This window comes from Pelodiscus sinensis, chromosome 2 (genome assembly GCF_052426305.1).
Source record: "Pelodiscus sinensis isolate ZL-2025 chromosome 2, ASM5242630v1, whole genome shotgun sequence".
Lineage (NCBI taxonomy): Eukaryota > Metazoa > Chordata > Testudines > Trionychidae > Pelodiscus > Pelodiscus sinensis.
Window position 1 is genome coordinate 180,528,898 of NC_143053.1, and position 21,377 is coordinate 180,550,274.

At 43.3% G+C, this 21,377-nt stretch overlaps 2 protein-coding genes across 4 annotated transcripts in view; one reads left to right on the top strand and one right to left on the bottom strand.

Annotated features, from left to right (window-relative positions):
- Positions 1-275: 275 nt before the first annotated feature.
- KIAA1143 (KIAA1143 ortholog) lies at positions 276-20,518 on the bottom strand. 2 transcript variants are annotated; one of them, XM_006116412.5, is made up of 3 exons: positions 20,327-20,518; positions 13,440-13,587; positions 276-2,852 (listed from the first exon to the last, which is right to left on the bottom strand). In XM_006116412.5, exons 1-3 carry the CDS (start codon positions 20,432-20,434, stop codon positions 2,638-2,640), a joined length of 471 nt encoding a protein of 156 aa, XP_006116474.2. In that variant the 5' UTR covers positions 20,435-20,518; the 3' UTR covers positions 276-2,637. The 2 variants fall into 2 exon arrangements, with proteins under 2 accessions (XP_006116474.2, XP_006116475.2); XM_006116413.5 differs by having other exon boundaries at positions 20,245-20,383.
- The window catches only part of KIF15 (kinesin family member 15), a 61,868-nt gene continuing 61,008 nt past the window's right edge, over positions 20,518-21,377 (top strand). For both annotated transcript variants that reach the window (XM_075921863.2, XM_075921864.2), the window contains exon 1: positions 20,518-20,784. In XM_075921863.2, the coding sequence (XP_075777978.2) occupies positions 20,766-20,784 (19 nt within the window). In that variant the 5' untranslated portion in view covers positions 20,518-20,765. The remainder of the gene's footprint in view (positions 20,785-21,377) is intronic.

Below are 21,377 nucleotides of genomic sequence, written 5' to 3' on the forward strand. Positions count from 1 at the left end.
CAGTGGTTTTTAACCAGGGATATATATACCCAAAGGTATACAGAAATCTGCCAGAGATACACTAACTCATTTAAATATCTTCCTGGTTATACACAAAAGGCTACATAAAATGCACTAGGAAATTCAGCACAAACTAAAATTTAATTTAGATAATGAAATATTTGTACTACTTTATTCTATGCACTGAAGTGTAAATACAATATTTTTATTCCAATTACCTTATTTTATAATATGGTAAATGGGAAAGTACACAATTTTTCAGTACTACTGTACTGTGATTTTTATATTTTTTAATTTGGTTTTTAAATGAGGTGAAACTTGGGAATACACAAGACAAGTCAGACCCCAGAAAATGATACAACAGAATAGACAGTTTGAACATCACTGAGCTAGAGTATATTTCAATCCAAGAAAATATTTGTTGAAATGTTCAGGGCAATATGCTGTAGATTAGTCAATTTCTCATGATCATATTACATTTTCCAAAAAAACTGGACTCAAATGAGTTTTGTGCACATAATTAACCAGTTGCAGCACCTTAAGTTACCAACTATCGGCTATTATTTTGATATATGTTCTATTACAGAAAATAAACTTAGAAAAATTCAAACCGAATCCATAAATGCACTAATGAAATTCCCATTTCAATTACATATGTTAGAAAATATTGTTTTGAGACCCCATTAGCCGTGGGATCATTGCAGGTATTGTACGCCAACATAAAATTTCATTATGGGCATGCTGACTGATTTAGTGGGTTAACGGCTTCAAGTCAGATGGATTAGATATCTTGTGTAACCTACTGAAATAGATTTTGACCACTTATAAAACATGCACAGAAGATAAATTTTTTCACACATTTAATGTTGCAATACCAATATTAACTAAGATGAACTAAAAATAGCTGTCTCACACAGCAACTTTAGATCAGCTCCTTAATGAAGCTTTACATTCCCATTCATTCCACATGTTCTGTCACAATCAAGGAAGTGGGGCCCTGGCCTGTTATCTTATAATTCTGCAGCAGTCTACTATCAGCTCCTGGTTACCTTCAATTACCGTAAAATCTTGAGTATAATGCACACATTTTTCCCTTTTTTTTAGCATCAAAGACAGGGTGAGCATTATCTATAGGACATTTTTTTAAAAAGTTTTAAACTCACCCTCGGCAGGCGTGAGCTCGGTGCATGGGCAGCTAGATGGGGGAGGCTCCTCCGGCAGGCGCCAAGCTTGGTGCACTGGCAGCTGGGAGGGGGGAGGGCCTCCTCCCCCCCGCAGGCGTGAGCTCGGTGCACGGGCAGCTGGATGGGGGGCAGGTTTCCTTCCGGTTCCTTCCCTCCCATTCTCCTGTATAATGGGTGCGCATTATACCTAGGAGTTTGGGTTTTTCATGATTTTAAGAGTATAAACTCAGGGTGCGCACTATACGTAGGTGCACATTATACTCGAGATTTTACGGTACATCCAAACGGTTTCAAAGGACACACTACATCAACAGGATTTTTTTGTTGTTGTTGGAAACCACATCAGCTCTTAATGTTATCTGGAATCTTTGTGTAAACCATTTAAATGGTCACTTTCATCAGCTGTATGTGACAGTAGAAGAGTTCACAAATTTGATACTGTCACAGCTACCCAACTTCCTGATTTATTTTGTATCTTGTATTAACCTGCAGTGTTCCCCAACAGTTCCTGCTTACAATGTTTCCAATCTAAAACAATTTTATATAGCTACAAGTGAAATGAAATTTTACAGTAAGGTGTCTGAGATCCCAAATAACCACAAATACACAGAAACATAGTTACAAATACATATACTTCTCTCCAGTTATGCATACAATTTTAGGTGCTATGATAATGGGCTAAATGGCTTTCCTTACATAATCTCCAAATTCACAGTTCAGAGATTTCTTTGCTGTGCAAGAGCTGATGCAATCACTGAGGATCCAATCCTGTAACCTTTACTCACAGAGCAGTTCCACTGAAGTGAGTGCTTACAGACTTCATCTGCATCCACTAAGGGCAGAAATCAAAATTCTCATGGCTTTACTAGGTGCTGAGTCATACAGCTAAGGACTACAAGACACAGACCCAATAATTCAGCCCATATGTTTGGGGGGAAGTAGGGGGAGGGGGGAGACTTACAAGTTATATCTGAGTAAGAGTTAAAGATTTTAGCCCACAAGTATATATACTATTTTGATTATTAGTTAAGTCAATTTTAACAGGACAAAAAATACACACTTATGAACTCTAAGTAAATGGGGAGAAGAGTAAATAAAATGGGAGAAATATTAATTTTGCTTGCAAATATATTCATAAGTTTTATATCTACACAAGTATTTTGCTAATGATCTGGGATCTTAAACAGCCATTTTATGGATTTTATTTTGCGCACACATTTAAGTTCTCTTTTAAAAATACAGTCCAAAGATACTGTGCATGCAGAACCATATGAACTGAAAAATTAGGGCTTGACTCTCACCTCACACCAGAGTTATACTGTCTTCCTCTGACATCAGTGGATTAACCAGAGTAAAAGGAGAATCAGGCCCTAAGTCTCCACTTAAAAGAGGCACCTCATATTTGCTCTAATGTTTGTAATGGAAATTATGCAAAAACAAACATGCACAACTCCTAATCATCATTTTCTTCATCATCAAATGAGAGAAGACTGCTATTTTTAATTTGTTTAGCTGCATTCGGAGGGGATGTTGAATCCTCCTTAATTTTCTTTGATTCCTTTTTCTTCTTACTTGAACTTGCAGTCAGGCCTGAAAATTTCCCTTCTGATGAACGCTTACTTGGCTTCCTGAACACAATTTTTCCATCAGCAGGCTCTGGTTCTTCATCTATAACAAAGACACCAACATCAACATTTTATTTTATATAATCATACATACAGAAGTTGACCCTTCCTCAGCTAAAACCAGCATGAAAAGACTTCTGAAATTTAAAAAAAAAAAATCCACAAATAGCATTCCATTTTCCAGTGTCTGACTCATTTCTTTAGTGTCTGTAGATACTGTGTAGTCTTCATCCAGAGTTCTAAAAAGGAGCATGCTGCAGAGATAGAAACAATCTCTTACAAACTATATGTAAGCTCCAAACAGAAATACAGATTATGTGCCTTTAACTTCTCTGCCTTTATTTCACCCTTGGTAAATTAACACATCTTCTGCAATGTCTCACCAATCTCTCTGAAGGGCTACCTATGGTGAAATATTTTTATGGTAAAGAGTAGATGTTGTGCATATACTTCCAGAAACTGTGTCCAATTGCTACTTTAAGATTAAAAAACCCCAAAATCTTGGCATTACTTGTTGGTTTTGCAAACAACTTTCTATGGTCCTATTTTATGCAACTACATATTGTGTATCAACATGGTCACCAAACTGCATCCTAAAAATGCATAAAAGTTAATGAATTCTGCTCAGCTACCTGTGTGAAGGATTATAAGAATTTGAAATGAGAGAAATATTTTGGGAATACTAAGGTAAGGGTGAACAACTGCTGCATGAATGTACCATCTTATTCTGATAAACATAAAACCACTGTTATGAATCAAAACCAAAGTGTCATGCTGCACTGGATTACAATTGAACAATTTATAAACTAAAGGACATTTATGAAAGAGACTGTGTTAAGAGAATTGTGCCAGAGCAGCCTCTCCTGTCCTCCCCTGCTAATAGAGGCAGCAGTGCAGGTAGGGGAAGGGGAACTCCTATTCTCCCCCACTGTTGCCCCAATATAGACACAGCAAAGGGGGGGGGGTGGAGAAAATGTGATTAGTCAGCTCGATTAATCAACTACTCTTTTACATCCCTATTCTATGTGCACATTTTTAAGTACAATATTTGTTTTAAAACCAAATGGTGCAATAGAAGCTTCCTGATGACATAATAGTGTTTGAGAAGATGGATTTATTGATCCATATTTAATACTGTACTCTGTGCACTGTACCTTTTCAGTGTTATAGAAAGTCCTGTGAAATCTTATTTAAAATTAACCAAGCTGCTGTTTAAAGTGCATGCTCAGATTGTAACAACTCTTACATTGTTTAACAACAGTTTTAGGGTCCAAAACTCAGATATGCAACCACAGAGCAAAATGAACTCAAGTCTGCATTTTTAGTCATTTATGAATAGAGAAAAGATCACCTATCCCACCTCCCAAAAAACCTTTTACCTCACAAATCTTCTCCAAGCACAAATATCCTTTAAAGGACTACTGGACCAGGTACCACAGGTTGAACATCCCATGTCCAGTACACTCTGGTCCGGCAACATCCATGGTTCAGCATGATTTTATTTAGTTGGATGTCCAGTTATGAATACAACAAGTTTCCTGCAGTCCCATAAATTTTGTTTACAGCCACAAGCCCTGGCTCTCAGTGTTCTCTGCTGTTATTTAGCTCTAATTTACCCCAAATGACTAGGAGCCCAGTAAGCAGTGGAAGTGATGGCAATGCTGCTAAACAATATTGGCCACCCATGGTGCAGCAAATTCTCTGGTTCAGTACCAGTCAGATCCCGAGGATGCTGGATTAGAAAGGTTCAACCTGTACGGGCATAATACTGTGTACCAAATAAATCAACTCAGCAGCTTTTTGGTTTTGGAAAATACTTTACACTGTAAAATGGTGGCTTTCATTAATAAAAATTAGGTCTAAAGTAAAACCTTCCAGAACCGTGAATGAAATAAGTTGTGTAATATAAACATGTTTATTAGCAGGCCTATTCTGAATTATACATAAAACCAGTTTATTTTGGTTTAACAAGATATTCTATTTGTTGTATATGACAAAAAATATCTATAGCCTCAATCCTGCAAAGACACACCTGACTAACTTTATACATGTGACTATATCCCATTACAAAATGTATAGGATCAAGACCTCCATACATACCAGCATCAATATATATGCTGCAGTAATAAGGTTCACTAGTGAACTGGAGCTGCAAAACCAAAGGAGCAGCACAAAATCTGCTTTGCTCAGACCTACAAAAACAGTGATTATGGCATTTCTGTGGAATGACAGCTTTTGTTTTTTAATAAGACAATTTGTCCATCACAATATAAACAGTTTAATCAAATCAAGTCTGGGACTGATGAATGAGGAGGTCTGTATCCTTTTCCGGACATTCCAGCCATTCAGTTAACTAAAGTCTCTCCCCGTAGTTAACTCTTGGAACCAAACCTAATTGTGTTGCCTGTAATGGTTAAAACCATAGACAGGGGGTCCTAGAGAGTCCCCAGGAATGTTAAGGAAGCAGGAAGTGAGTTGACAGGAGGCCAGGAAAGCCAACTGAAACAGAGTGTTGGCTTTTGAACTGAAATCAGTGGCCTTCCTGTTCCTGCTGTTGTATAACCAGAGCTGGATGGACACGAATTAAGTCAGGGAGCTACGCATGGAGTGTCTATTCTTAGAGAAGGACTAAATCTTAAAACAGATGTGTCTGCAGTATAGTCAGATGCGATTAGATTTTTTTTTTTTTTAATTTTGGGTTTGTTGACTTCTGTATCCTGAGCACATGTAACTTCCCCTTCATACTGTAACTTTCCAAACTGAATTCCAGGGAAGCAATTCCAGGGAGCATCATTTTTTAGATGCTCTAGCAATCAAGTAATGGTTCAACAAGTGTGTTTTTTATTAACAAGACAAAGAAACTACTCCTTTAAGACTATGATCTGTTTCCTGTGTCCAACAAGGCAGGAAGTTCTGTGTACACCTGCCTAAGATTGCAAAGCCAAACTACTAAGAGAAATTATAATTTTCAAGATGAGTGAGGGTTAACAAAGCTTGAGCATACCCTACAAAAAGGAATTCTCAAGTGCACCTTCCTGGGTTCTCAAAGGAGTTTTTTCATTTGGGTGGTGGCTACGATACCAATCCATGGCCAAGGAATCCATGACCTTGGGGAGTATTAACACATGCCTTTAGGGGGAAAGGTACTGACCAAGTGCCAGAGTGGGGAATAGCCTTGACAGGGACTAAAAAGCCTTGCTAGTTTTTCTTCAGGGTGTTGTGTGTAAACGTTGACAAAATCAGTTTTAGCACATAGCCTAACTCAAACTGAACATCAGGGAATGGAGTAAATGTACATAATAAGGATAGGACTGTGGAGGGACAGCCGCATTCACATTTCTTTTAAATGTCTGAAGAGTATCTCACTTGAAAGTTTGTGCCTCTCACCAACAGAATTTGGTCCAATGAAAGATATGACCTAACCCACCTCGTCTGACTTCTCAATACCATCATTCAAGGAGTAAGCATTAACCACATATGACAGTTTCAGTCTGACTAGTTCCCAATGGGGAAAAGTCTATAATAATATAGCAAAGGAAAACATTCTAGTACAGAAGAACGGGGAGTTGGAAGTTCCAAGTTTTATTACTAGCTCTTCTTTTTGCTAACCTGGTATGTGACCTGAGACAAATCAATTCACTTCAGCTTGTTTCCCAGTGAGCAAAATGGAAAAACTGGGAGATGTCTTTGTAACCTGAGGCCTTTATAAGGAAGAGCATGCTAGAGAAAGGGCAAAAGATCAGGAAGTACAGCACAACAGTAATTTCCTTAGCATTGGCTTTCAAAGACTGAACACTGTTTATGGAGTATTCAGTATTCAGAAGTAGCTGGATAGATTTTAGATTTCTGCTTGAAAACATATTACCAAGTTTGTATTAGATGTTCAAGGACACTCCTTCCAGCAAAAGGAAACAGATCAACTTCAGGCAGCCCTAAATTCTCACTTAAAATATGTCAGTAATATTAAACAGAGAATAAATCAGGTGAGAAACACCAGTTGCCCTAGAGATGTAGCTGGCTTCCATCAGGAAGGCAGGATAAGGGACCCTCTGGCAGTGGGATGAAATCTGCTGTGAACTTGGAGAAACAAATATGGTTTTACCTAAGGAATCTGTAAGAAAGAGCAAGAACAAGAAAAGGAGACCCTAAATCAAATCTATATCAAATGTTTATGGAAAGCATTGAGATGTTAATGGCTGCCAAGAGTACCTTTTTTCAGCGAGTAATAAACTCTCTCTCAGATTACACTGGACTGAGTCTTTCTGCTTTTTATATTTATGCTGAAGACCTCCAGAAATGGAGTCCTGGAAGGAGTTAGTGAAAAACTTAACGAATCAACCTCAATGTTGGAAATTCTTAAACCAAAATCTGAAAAAAGCCAACATGAGAACTAAGACTTGAAGACCGCAGAAAAGCGAGTAGATCAGCAAACAGAGTGCAAAAAACTGTAGGACATTAGTGCTGAAAACAAGGACTAAACTATATTAACAGGCTCTCCTTAAAGTAGTGTATGCTCTTAGCCATAGTTTCTTTTGCCACTATCCCAAATCCACTAGCATTATGAATGCGTAACCTGCCTGTGGCCTGCTGAGAGTGGAGAGCTGCTCCAGCCCCACCAGGCCCCTGCACAGGGCTGGGAGCCAGGAGTCTGCCCTGGCACCAGTGCTGAACAGGGCTGGGGCTGGGAGCTCTACAGGCTAGGGGCTTCCTGGGATCCCACTTAGTGGGTTAACCTAACGTTTAACCAGTTAACTGATGAATTGGGATTTTACATCCCTAAAATCTGCATTCAAAAACTGAGTTAGAATTTCAACTTAAAGCAGCATTTTTGTCTAGTACACTTCTGGACTTCAAGCTGTAAGTGTCCCTTTAATAAAAAAAGGCAAAAGAGGTTGTGTACCAGCCTGATTAATTTCTCAGTGGTTGCATGACACTAGGGGTTTGGATACAAATGTTTTATAATTGATTAATTTAGTCTCATCACAGATCTCTTACACTTGGTCCAGAGCTATGCTTCAGCTTTTCCCCCCTCCTTCTCCGTACCTGCCTCACTAACCATTTATTACAGGAATACACCAAACCCCTCTTTTTAAAACGATAGGATATCTGATGTTAGGGATGTTAAATTTCAATTAATCAATTTCCATCAACTACTCAATTAGTCGATAAGGGGGGTGCTCACTATCCCGCTGCACCTCTGCCTTTGAAATGTACAAGAGCCACAGGCGGCTCTTGTACATTTCAAAGGCAGAGGTGCAGTGGGGAACCTGTGCAAGGCAGGACCAAAGCAGTCCCTGCTCATGTGAGGTCCTGACCGCTGCACCTCTCCCTTTAAAATGCACATTTCAAAGGAAGAGGTGCAGCAGTCGGGACCGGCACAACTTTTAAGCCAGATCCCCTAGCACCAGCTCCTGCTTCCCTCCCTTGCTGCCTCTCTAATGGAGGCAGCGTGGGTGAGGGGTCCGAGAAGCAATAAATCGAGTCACTACTTGATTACCCCATAAGCATACATTTATCAGGTAGTCAACTAGTTGCCTACATCCTTGCCTGATGTTCCTCACATAATCAGCCTTATTAATTTAATGAGGCAATCTAAATGAAGTACAAATTTATTGAAAACTTTTGATGTATTTTTGAAAGTCAAAATTAATTTCTAATACAAGATTTTAGAAATGGCTAAAGTCAAGGTCACTTACTAAGGCTATAGACCAGCTAAACAGCAGCTTGAACTCTCCTTCTGATAAGTAGGGAGGCATCCGCAAAAATCAGGCAGAATTTTCCTCCTTAACCCCAAGCACTTTGAACAAACCTAGAATAATATTAAAAGAGTTCAAATGAATAACACTTGCTTATAAGTTTTAGTCAGCTGCATATATCAGAATATCCTAGAGACCAGAAGTACTAGAAAAGCAGCAGAAAAAAATTGTACAGATTATAATGAATGCAGACACACACAGTATCTTGTACCAATTACCAGTTTTGATTTTCTGCAATTTTATTTTTTCCCTGAAACCATGTTTATCATCTTTGATTCTACAGTAGTTTTTTAGAACACTTCAAGATAGAAAATTTAAGCAAAAGGATTATTGGTAAATAAATAGCAACTTTAAAAAAAAAAAACCCTCTAGCAAGTCCTCCATGGATAAAATGATTTCAGTATGGAAGATTATATGTAAAGGTTAATCATAGCTAAAGTGTTCACCGTGACTGTATTTCCAAAAACCCAATGTAAGAGCATTACTAAATTTTACTCTGCCTCAGAAAGAGGTTAAGCGAAGCTGCAACATTAATCTGGAAAAAATAGCAGATTAATTTAAGGGTATAGTTCATCACTTTCAAAAAAAGCATATCACGGGGAGGACTGTAGCTTGAAATAAAAGGTACAGTCATGTCAAAACAGTTAGTGAACAAAGCTGTACAAGGAGGAATGTAAATTAGTTTAGAAAATCCCAGAATATCATCCCAATCTGATATCCATGGTAGGGACCTTTGGAATGAAGAATCACTGTGGCCATATTAAATGAGAAGGCAGAACATTAAATTTGGATATTTTCAGGACTTTTGAATAATTTCAATAATACACTTGTGTAAATCAGCCTCCATCCATATCTGGTTGTTGGGCACAGGTTATTTGGGACCTATCTGCTTGCCTCTGTTCTGATCCTGATATGGTAAAATGGATGGTTATTTCTGGTATTTTCTTCCTCCATCCCCATTCAGTCTTCATATCCAGGGCTCGACAAATAGTGTAGTCTACTCGCCCGTGGCGAGAAGATTACACCCTGGAAGAGCTGGCGCAGAGCCATCTGTGCATGCACAGAACCTGCGCATGTGCAGAACCGCGTAGCTGGCGATACAGCTGGCGTGTTCATATCAATACATGTTAATAGAACAGTCTACGCCAATTTAGAAGTCGACATCTTCAAAATAAATGTTAGACATAAGAAATTCCCTATAACACGCTTTTCATTATCCTTTTTTGCCTTTTTAAAAAATGGAAACTAACTGGCAAAAAATGCAAACAACATTCAAAACACCTCAAAGTCTGGAGCTAGCCAGCTGCACCTGACAATGGCTAACAAGAGACCTAAATTTGAATCCTTGAAACTGGGCATTAGGTTAGCATGATAAAGATAAAAAAGGATCAAACAGAGCTGCAGTACCATCATACCACAGCCATCTATACAGCAGTAGAAACACTCTCATGTGACCCTTCACAGGAGAAATCTCCCAGCACAGAAGTAAAGACTTAAGGTGTTTGCTCCCACTCGAACACAAAACAACAAGACAAAGGCAGGCGATGAACCCACTGATAGTAACTGCATTATCAGTCAAGCACATTATCTCGGCAAGAAAACAGGAGTAGACACAGTGAAGTGCTTCAGATTAAAGATATAAAATCCCACATAATCAGTTAACTGTGAGTAGTCGAGTAGTGTCTCGACTAGTCGTGGACATCCCTAGGCAGAACCGCTCACATTTTTATTCCAGCGGTCACATTTCAGTTTTACTGTTTTGGACTCAATATTTAATTTTTGCATTTGGATGGGTGAGAGGAGAAATCACAACCGTCAATCAGAAAAAAAAATATTCCTAGTTTCTATGAATATTTTTTTTCCTTATGCAGTTTCAGTTCGTAGTAGTTAGAGGTTTCTACTCAGACAGCATCATCATAATCTGAACCTGTCAAAGTATCCAAAACCACCTCCTTTCGTAAACTGAATAAATCCTGAAATAGTCCCTTGTTGGGTAAATGGATGCTGTGTGTGACCAAAGTACTTTTTATATTATCTTTTAGTTTCAACTAGTAGAGCCACAACCTTTGAGAGTTCCATCATCATCAACTTATCATTGTGAAGAAATTTTTGACTGCCCGCAGTATGTTTTAGAAATGTTTTCAGGGTTGATTATGTTTGAATATTATGCTGAACACCCATACAATCAACCTTCTAAGATAACTGCACCCTTTACATTCCTTAATTTCATTTTACTTTTACAAAGTTCAATAAATTAGAGAGATCTCCTCCTTGTCATTTTTTTCTTTACGTTTCTGAATGGCTTCTTTAAAAGGTATATACAATTTTCTAGTCATCTTTACAGATAAGAATCAAAAGCAGCATTAAGCAAGAACACAGTGTCTTGTACTTATGTTTGTTGCCATTACAGAATAATTTCTCATGTTCAACCACTCTGCTTCCAATTGAGTCACTAGATTCCTTTACTTCCTACTTTCATTTTTACTTATTTCATCACTTGCAGCATCTTGTAGTATATCTATGAGTTAAGATGTGTCTGGACTTTGGAGGATTATATTTAGGGTAAAATTATTTTTTTACATTCCTCCTCTGAGTTGTATGCAAAAAAAAGTTGTATACAATTTTCTTATTAAATTCAAATCTGCCTCTTTGTTTGTTCTAAATAGAATATATGATCTTAAGCAATCTGAAGAAAATTATTTCCTGCACTTTGAGGGGAAAGTGACTCTTTTCTATCTTGATAAATAATTTGCCTATCTTGCATTTTACTAAAGGAGAATTTTTGTTTTATTTACTTCCAATCTATTCAATTGCTTGTTTGGTACATCTTCCTTCAATTTTAAGTCTGTTGAACAGATATTTCAAATATTTGACAGTGACTATGCATTTATTACCAATATTAGGGATCAATGAACTAATCAAACAGTTGATGGAATTTCCATAGACTATTAGATTAGCAGATAAGGGTGCTTCCGCTTTGAAATGTAGCAAGAGCCAGCCTGGCAGTTGCTACATTTCAAAGATGGAAGTGCCTCCTTGTGTTGTGATACACAAAGATCGAAACACTGCATGAAGCCTGGGGGCAGCGGGAGTCTCCTACTGACCCCGGGCTCCATACAGCACTTCCGCTTTGAAATGTATGAGAGCCCCTGTGGGGACTCTTGTATATTTCAAAGGTGGAATGCTACCGCTGTGCCCCTGCCCCGGAGCTGGAGGAACTAGCTTTTAAGCCAAAAAAAGAATTAAATATGACTGTCACAAAACTATGGTATTTTTAGCTTACAGGCAGTCCCCGACTTACACGGATCCGACTTATGTCGGATCCGCACTTACGAACGGGGCTCTCTCGCCCCAGAGGTCGGGGCGAGAAAGCCCCGTTCGTAAGCTGCTCCGGTGCCCCTGGTCTGCTGGAGACCGTCTCCAGCAGACCAGGGGCACCGGGCGGGTTCCCGCGCTTCTGAGGCTTTGAGGCACCCAGACTGAAGCGGCAGTGCCTCTGGGTGCTTCTGAGGCACCCAGACTTAAGCGGCAGCAGCGGCGGTTCCCCGCGCCTCTGAGGCTTTGCCAGAGCAAAGCCTCAGAGGCGCGGCACCCCGCTGCGGCTCTGCTCCCCGTGTCCCTGGTCTGCTGGGGGGGAAGGGGGGGGGGCGGCGCAGCTAGTGTGCTCCCCTCCCCCCAGCAGACCAGGCTTTTGTTTTGGACTCTGGGGCAGAGCAGCTGGGGCGCTGCCGATTGGTCCTGCAGCGCCCGCTCTGGGCACTACTGGACCAACCCGGCAGCACCCCAGCTGCTCTGCCCCAGGTCCTGATTCAGCCGCTGCTGGTCAGTTTCAGCAGCGGCTGAATCAGGACGCCTGGGGCAGAGCAGATGGGGTGCTGCTGGGTTGGTCCAGTAGCACCCAGGAGCGGCGCTACTAGAGCAACCCAGCAGCACCCCAGCTGCTCTGCCCCAGGCGTCCCCAAGTCAGCTTCTGCTGAAACTGACCAGCGCTGACTACAGGAAGCCCCAGGCAGAGTTGCTCTGCCCGGGGCTTCCTGGAATCAGCTGCTGATCAGTTTCAGCAGCAGCTGACTTGGGGACGCCTGGGGTTCTTAAGTTGATTCTGTATGTAAGTCAGAACTGGCGGTCAGTTTCAGCAGTGGCTGAATCTGGACGCCAGTTCCGACTTACATACAGATTCAACTTAAGAACAAACCTACAGTCCCTATCTTGTACGTAACCCGGGGACTGCCTATACTTCCTTTTTACATCTGGAAACCACAGAGGCAGCATCATGTAACTAATCAGGTCTCTGGAGGTCATGGGCAAGTGCTATGTGAAATACAGAGTTTAGCCTGGGAACTAACGGACAAATTATTTAGATGAGGAATTTGAATTGTGAATCAAAGATAACAGGAAACTGTAGAAAAAAAAAATCAAGCTTACATCTTCAGGCTAGGGATGTTAAATATCGGTTAACTGAATAGTTGATTAACCTCAAATTCTTATCAGTTAGTAGACTATTCTATAGTCCTTGGGCAGCCCCTGTCTGGCGGAGGAGGGGTCTGAGCTCCCAGAACCAACACGAGCCAGAACTGAGCCGGCTACCTGCCCGCCTGGCTCCTAATACACTTTAAATGCAGAGCTGCAGCGGGGGTAGGTCTAGGACCCAGTACGAGCCAGGACTGAGCTGAGCTGCCAGCCAGCCTGCTAAAAAAATTTACTGGCAAGGGTTGAGGGCAGGGGGAAATGTGTGTAGTTTATAGCATTAACGTATAAGCTTTTGCTTATCAGTTAATCGACTATACTATTACATCCCTACTTCAAGCCTGTTTTTATTTGCTTACTGTCTGTTTTGGGCTATTCTAAAATTCACTCCGTATCTTAGTACTTACCTGATTTTGACTCATTTTTGATCTCCTGCTTAATTTTCATCACTTCTTCCGGAGTCAGATCCCCTTTTTTCAGTACTACTACTTGTGGTTGTTCATCATCTTTGTCACTGCCACTCTCATCTTCCTCAGGAGCTGGGAGCTGTTCTCTCTAGATGAGTCAGAAATAAAAGCAACTCTGATCATCATATGAAATCAATTCTTGTGGTCAGGTAGGAGAGAGACTTGGCGATCACTGCATCAACCCTCTCAATAAGCTCTTCCCAAATACTGTGAAGTTACAGCTAAACCATCCAAGAGGACAGCAGATACACTAACCAGCATAACATCAAGCTCAGAACATCAGCTGCACTTTAATCACATAACGCATCGCAGAAATATTTATGTTAAGGTCAAATTAAAAAAAAAAATCTGCAACATTTTCCCCTTTTCCATTATTTGCAATGCCCTCTTAAGTCCTAAAGACATGGGGCTCGTCTACACTGGCCCCTTTTCCGGAAGGGGCATGTAAATTTCACCAGTCGTCGTAGGGAAATCCGCGGGGGATTTAAATATCCCCCGCGGCATTTAAATAAAAATGTCCGTCGCTTTTTTCCGGCTTTTAAAAAAGCCGGAAAAGAGCGTCTACGCTGGCCCCGATCCTCCGGAAAAAGTGCCCTTTTCTGGAGGGTCTTATTCCTACTTCAAAGTAGGAATAAGACCCTCCGGAAAAGGGCACTTTTTCCGGAGGATCGGGGCCAGCGTAGACGCTCTTTTCCGGCTTTTTTAAAAGCCGGAAAAAAGCGGCGGACATTTTTATTTAAATGCCGCGGGGGATATTTAAATCCCCCGCGGATTTCCCTACGACGACTGGTGAAATTTACATGCCCCTTCCGGAAAAGGGGCCAGTGTAGACGTAGCCAAGGAGAGTATTGCTACCCTCTCTCCAAAGCAATGCTCTCCATTTTCTAAACAGTAATATTTTCAGTGAGCAATATTGATCAAAGTTTCTCCATCCCCCAAAAATCAGTAATGTCAGCCATTACCAACAGCAAAACTCCAGAAACGGCTCTTTTTAGTTAACATGCCCCCTCTGCTGGCAAATTCTGATCTGCAATATGTTAGCCTATTAAGGTTACAGGAAATTGTATATATCAAAGGCAACAACAACAAAAAATTAGTGCAAGTAGTTCTTGACACTATCCTTGAATCCCGGTGTTAATGACAATCACATTATGATGTGTGTTGTTTATTACTGTTCTGAATTTTTCCCCCAAAGCTGGAGTAGAGTCAAATATAAGAGATACTTTGTAAATAGCAATTTTATTGTTTGTATACTGCCTAAAAACCAGACATGACTAAGATTTCTAATTAAAACAACTGATAAATAATACTTACTCTGCTGACTAGCGCACAGTGTGATATTTACAAGCTAGTGTCTGATCAAGCTCTTAAATATAAGTGAAAACCTAAATTAACTGTTTACCTTTAAAGATGACAGTACTACTTTGAAAAAAACAGGATCATTTTTGGACAAGACAGTAAGGGCTAGATTCTTTTCCCCTTGAAATGGATAGCAACATAGGAGACTCCCCCATTTTTTTATTTAAGCAATAGAGAATTTATGGTATAAACTTTATGGCAGTACGGAAGGGTGCTTTTAATCATATATATGCTTTTAAAAACAACAAAATTAATTAACAGTGTCTTCTTGAAACAAAAGGAGTTAAAAGTAAGTTCAGATACTACATCCACCTCCAGCCCATTTCTTGCCTCTACTCAGCTGTTCTTGGGCCAGCAGTTGAAAGGAGGCAGAACAATGGTTAATACAGCACTGACTGTAGCCAGCTATTTGTAAAGAGATTTATTAACTTTAAAATAACAAGTATTTATTTCTACCGAGAAACGTATGGGAGGAGAAATTTAGGCCACATAAATCCTACCTGGCTGTTGGACCCAAGTGGCAGCCGGATGGCCTCTTGGATGGAGGAGGAAAGCCATGACTAATTTAGTGCTGCATCCAGCAGCTAACACCATGGAGGACACATCTAAACTACCCCCAGTTTCCGAAAGAAGATATGCAAATCTAGCACAAATTTGCATATCTTCTTCCGATCCCTTTTTCGGAAGAGGTTTTTTTTGGGGGAAACCCCCCAGACAGGGGTTTTCACGCAAAACTCCCCATTTTTTGGAAGAACCCTTATTCCTCAAAAAATGGTTTATAGGGTTATTTCAAAAAAGGAGTTTTTTTGTGCAAAAAAACCCTTCGAGACTGCTTTTTTTCCTGAGGGTTGGATGTTTCTTGAGGGGCTGTTTTTTGGCTTTTCACTTGTGTGGTCCCCAAGTGATTTTTCTGTGGGACAGTGGCCCCTAACCCAAAAAATGTTCCCCATCCCTGTCATAAATAAAAACAATGTTGAAACCTTTTGTGTTGGACATAATATTTTATTTAAAAATGAAGCCTGGTCAACAAGCCCCTATTTGGGGCTCAACCCCCATCTGACTGTCACATCATAACACTCCTGCACCCCCCACCCTGAACCCTCCTGCCTGAGCTCCTTACCCATACTCCTGCACCCACACATCCTGTCCCCTGCCATAACACTCCACCACCCACACACCCTAAACCTGTGCCGAGCCCATCATACATCCAACCAACGTGCCCTTAGACCCTCATACATCCCAATCCAAACTCCTGCACCTTCATATCCCCAGCCCCCACCATAAGATTGACAAAAGGAGCTTGCGAACAGGTGAGTGCTAACAGGGAGTTTAGAGAGGGAGTTGGGAAGGGCACGAGGTTCTCTTGCCTTTCTTTTTAAATCCCTTGTCCAGGACAGCAGCAATGGATGGTGATAGGTCTGCTGTTGTTACCTGCACGGAGTGTGCCATGTTGGTTTTCCTCCCGGAAGAAAGAACAGATTTCATCTGCAATAAGTGCAAGCTGGTCGCCATTTTGGAAGAGGACTGGAGGCCCAAGTGTCAACCCTATGCTCTATCAGAAAGGATGAAGACTTCCTTGATAGTAGGTAGCATTTAATCCTTCAAGCACGGAAGGCGGAAGAGCCAGAGAGGACAGTATAGGACCAGGAAGAGAACTGGCAGCATGTAACTTGTAGAAGGGGAAAAAGGCCAGCATGGGAATCCCCCAATGCTATAGAGGTAAGTAATTGCTTTCAGGCTCTCTCCACAGGGTCTGCAGTACTGAATGCTTTGGAAGGGACCTCACAAGGAAGAAACCGGAAGGGAACACCATCTACTGGAAGGCATGGAATGCGTAGTCCTAGGGGATGGGGGTTCCACGGCCACCGCCCCCAAAAGAAAACAACGGGTGGTAGTTGTCGGGGACTCCCTCCTAACAGGGACTGAGCCATCCATCTGCCATCCGGACCTGGAATCTTGAGAGGCGTGCTGCTTACCAGGAGCTTGCATTCAGGATGTGACTGAGAGGCTTACCAAACTGATCAAACCTTCGGATGGCTACACCTTCCTGCTTCTCCACGTGGGAACTAACGATACGGCCAAGAATGACCTTGAGCGGGTTACTGCGGATTATGTAGTGCTGGGAAGAAGGACCCAAGAATTCGGCGCGCAAGTGGTGTTCTCATCCATCCTCCCTGTTGAAGGGAAAGGACTGGGCAGTGATCATCGAATTGAGGACATAAATGTTTGGTTGCGCAGGTGGTGTCACAGAGAGGGCTTTGGTTTCTTCGACCATGGGACTCTGTTCTGGGCACAAGGATTATTAGGAAGAGATGGAATCCACCTAACGAAGAGAAGAAGGCGCATCTTCGCAGGCAGGCTTGCAAACCTAGTGAGGAGGGCTTTAAACTAGGTTCGTCGGGGGACGGTGACCAAAACCCTGAGGGGAGTGGAAAAGTGGGATACTGGGAAGAAATGCAGAGAGGAACGAGCAAGAAAGGAGGACCCCTGATTCGAATGGAGAAGATAGGGCGATCAACTGGTTACGTGAGGTGTTTGTACACTAATGCAAGAAGCCTGGGCAACAAACAGGAAGAACTGAAGACCCTGGCCCAGTCCAGGACATATGATTTAATTGGGATAACAGAGACTTGGTGGGATGACTCGCATGACTGAAGTGCTGTCATGGAAGGGTATAGACTGTTCAGGAAGAACAGGCAGGGGAGAAAAGGAGGAGGAGTTGCACTATATGTAAGAGAGCACTATGATTGCTCTGAACTCCAGTATAAAGAGGGAGAAAAACCTGTTGAGAGTCTATGGGTTAAGTTTAAAGAGCAAACAACAGCAGTGATGTTGTGGTTGGTGTCTGCTACAGGCCACCGAATCTGGCGGATGAGGTAGATGAGGCTTTCTTCGGACAACTGAGAGAAGCTTCCAGATCAAAGGCCCTGGTTCTCATGGGCGACTTTAATCACCCTGACATCTGTTGGGAAACCAATACGGCAGTACACAGGCAATCCAGGAAGTTTTTGGAGAATGTTGGAAAGAACTTCTTGACAAGTGCTGAAGGATCCGACATGGGGCCGTGCGAAGCTTGACCTTCTGCTCACAAACAGGGAGGAACTAATAGGGGAAGTAGAGGTGGGCGACAACCTGGGAAACAGTATTCATGAGATGGTAGATTTCAGGATCCTGACCAAAGGAAAAAAAGAGAGTAGTAAAATACACACCTCAGACTTCAAAAAAGCAGATTTTGACTCCCTCAGAGACCTGATGGGCAGAATCCCCTGGGATGCTAACATGAAAGGGGAAGGAGTCCAGGACAGCTGGCAGTATTTTAAAGAAGCCTTACAGAAGGCACAAAAACAAACCATCCCAACGCGTAGCAAGAGAGGCAAACATGGTAGGAGACGGGATTGGTTTACAGAGGAAATCCTTGGTGAACTTAAGCACAAAAAGAAAGCTTACAAAAAGTGGAAACTTGGACAAATGACCCGGGAGGGGTTTTAATGTATAGCTCTAGAATGCCGGGGGTTATAAGGAAGGCGAAAGTGCAAATGGAACTGCGACTGGCTAAGGATGTGAAGGATAGCAAGAAAGGTTTCTACAGGCATGTTAACAAGAAGGTGATCAGAGAGGATGTGCGGCCCCTACTGGATGAAGGAGGTAACCTAGTGACAGAGGATGTGGGGAAAGCTGAAGTACTCAATGCTTAGTTTCCAGGGAACTATAGGCCAGTCAGTCTTACCTCAGTTCCTGGAAAAATCATGAACGGGATTCTTAAGGAAGAGATGAAAGTGATTAGGAATAGTCACCATGGATTCACAAAGGGAAAGTCGTGCCTGACCAATCTGATTAGCTTCTATGATGAGGTAACTGGCTCTGTGGACGTGGGAAAGTCAGTGGATGTGATATACCTTGACTTTAGCAAGGCTTTTGATACAGTCTCCCACAATATTCTTGCCAGCAAGTTAAGGGAATGTGGATTGGATAAATGGACAGTAAGAGGAACAGAAAGATGGCTAGAAGGCTGGGCCCAGCAGGTAGCGATCAATTGCTCGATGTCACAATGGCGGTCGGTTTCTAGCAGAGTGCCCCAAGGTTCGGTTCTAGGAACAGTTTTGTTCAATATCTTTATTAATGACCTGGATGTGGGGATGGATTGCACCCTTAGCAAGTTTGCAGATGACACTAAGCTAGGGGGCGAGGTAGATACGCTTGAGGGCAGAGATAGGGTCCAGAGTGACTTAGACAAATTAGAGGATTGGGCCACAAGAAATCAAATGAGGTTCAACAAGGACAAGTGCAGAGTCCTGCACTTGGGACGGAAGAATCCCAAGCATTGTTACAAGCTGGGGACCAACCAGTTAAGTAGTAGCTCTGCAGAAAAGGACCTGGGGGTTACAGTGGATGAGAAGCTGGATATGAGTCAACAGTGTGCCCTTGTAGCCAAGAAGGCTAATGGCATATTAGGTTGCATTAAGAGGAGCATTGTCAGCAGATCCAGAGATGTCATTATTCCCCTTTATTCCGCTCTGGTGAGGCCACATCTCCAGTTCTGCCCCCCCTCCCCCACTACAAAAAGGATGTGGACGCATTGGAGATGGGAGAGGTCCAGGTTGGATATTAGGAAAAACTATTTCACTAGGAGGGTGGTGAAGCACTGGAATGGGTTACCTAGGAAAGTAGTGCAGTCTCCATCCCTAGAGGTGTTTAAGTCTCAGCTTGACAAAGCCCTGGCTGGGTTGATTTAGTTGGGATTGATCCTGCCTAGACCAGGGGGCTGGACTTTGTGACCTTCTGAGGTCTCTTCCAGCTCTATGATTCTATGAGAACACAGCCTGAATGTGCATGATTTGACAAGCTGGATTTGACAAGTTATGATGTAAACGTCAAAGAAATGTGCAAAAAAGATGCAGTAGCAGAAGTCCTATTAAATACAGTCTGTATGATTCATGTCAATTATCAATAATATTAAGTTGCATATTTTGATGCAATTTGGCTCTTTGGTTTGAAAAGGTTGCCGACCCCAATCTTAGGGCTTGAAGGTTTCCAGTTTCCCTTGTTTTTAAGCCGGCTGCTCAGTGCAGCAGGCTGTTGATGTAAGACGGGAGCCCCGATAACAGTCCTTGGCTCTGAAATAAGCCTTGACCTCAGGTGCTTCCCCGGGGCTTCCGTTAGGCCTGAGGAGCTCCCTTCGGTGGAATGCCACGGGCCCTCGTTGTACAGCAGCACACAGATCGGGCCGGGGAGACTCTTCTTCTCCCTGGGCCGCTGCCCGGAGTGGGTGGGGGCCGTTTGTGTCCACGCGGGACACTGACGTTCGAAAAGAGGGCGAGGCTCCCGCACAGGCGGGGGAGGGAGGTCAGGGCTGGGAGCAGCAGGCGGGGGAAGCGGCCATGCTCACCTGCTTGAGGGAGCCCATCCCCGGGTCTCGGCAGCGTGGCGGGCTGTGGCCGGGCTCCCGAGGGGCAGGGGCGTGTCATTACCTTGGTCTCCACCGTGGGCCCCTCCCGATACCCGACCTCCCTCTTGAGGCGGCTCAGGAAGGCGGGCTCGGCCGGCCGCACGTACGAGACCTGCGTCTTTTTACTCATGATGGCGACCGCCGCGCACAGAGACAAGCAGGCAACGGCAACAGCAACAGCGAGATCGAACGACGCACTTCCGCCCAGGCCGGAAGTGAGAAACCGACCCGAGCCCTTTCTTGGTCACATGACGGGGGCGCTGTTTGACAGGCGCGTCAGGACGTCCAACGCTCATGGCCGCCCCGGTGATGACTTCATAGAGGGAGGCGGCCCCGCCCTCTCCCGACACTTAGCGCCAAATTCAAACGGGCCGCCATTTTGAGCCGCGGTTTGTGTCGGTGCTAAGGGAGCGGGGTGGGGCGCGCGCCGGGCAGAGAAGCGGGGCGGCAGCGCGCGCACCATGGCTCCTGGCACCAAAGGTGAGAGGATCCCAAGGGGCTGCCCGCGCGGCCTTTGCTCCGCTTTGCGATGCTGCTCTGGCGGGGACGGGCTTTTATCCCCCGGGGCGGGGAGGGAGAGGAGCGCCCGGAGCTAGCGCCGGGGCCGGGTGTCCTGCCTCCCGTGCCCCCTCCGCGGTGTTTCCCACGTCGGTGCGGGGCGAGCGGCCTGGCTGAGTGCGCAGCGCCGCGGGGCCAGGCTGCGGGGGGGAGGGGGGGGGTCTTTTCCGTGTCCACGGCAGCTGCGGCTCTGGGGGGCTGCCTGGGCGGACTTCGGGGGGAAGAAGGTGGTTTGTGTAAAAGGAAATCTTGCCTTACTCATCTGCTAGAAAACACTTTAAAAACGACACATTGCCGAGTAGCGCGGGAGCGGAGCAAAACGTGCAGAGGGTAGCGGGAGCTTTCCTGGGCACAACCCACTTTTTCAGATCTAGCGCTCTTTGAGGGAGTCAACAAACGTGGACGAGGGGGATCCAGTGGACATAGTGTGCTTAGATTTCCAAAAAGTCTTTGACAAGGCCCCTCACCAAAGGCTCTTAAGTAAAGTAAGTTGTCATGGGAGAAGACGGAAAGGC

What these genes read in the sequence shown, in the direction of transcription:
- KIAA1143 (XM_006116412.5), bottom strand. Translation starts at nt 20,434, where the DNA reads ATGAGTAAAAAGACGCAGGTCTCGTACGTGCGGCCGGCCGAGCCCGCC. An exon ending in GGCCCACGGTGGAGACCAAG is followed by an intron (nt 13,588 to 20,326) that starts GTAATGACACGC and finishes TGACTCATCTAG; the next exon opens with AGAGAACAGCTCCCAGCTCC. An exon ending in CAAAAATGAGTCAAAATCAG is followed by an intron (nt 2,853 to 13,439) that starts GTAAGTACTAAG and finishes TCTTTGTTATAG; the next exon opens with ATGAAGAACCAGAGCCTGCT.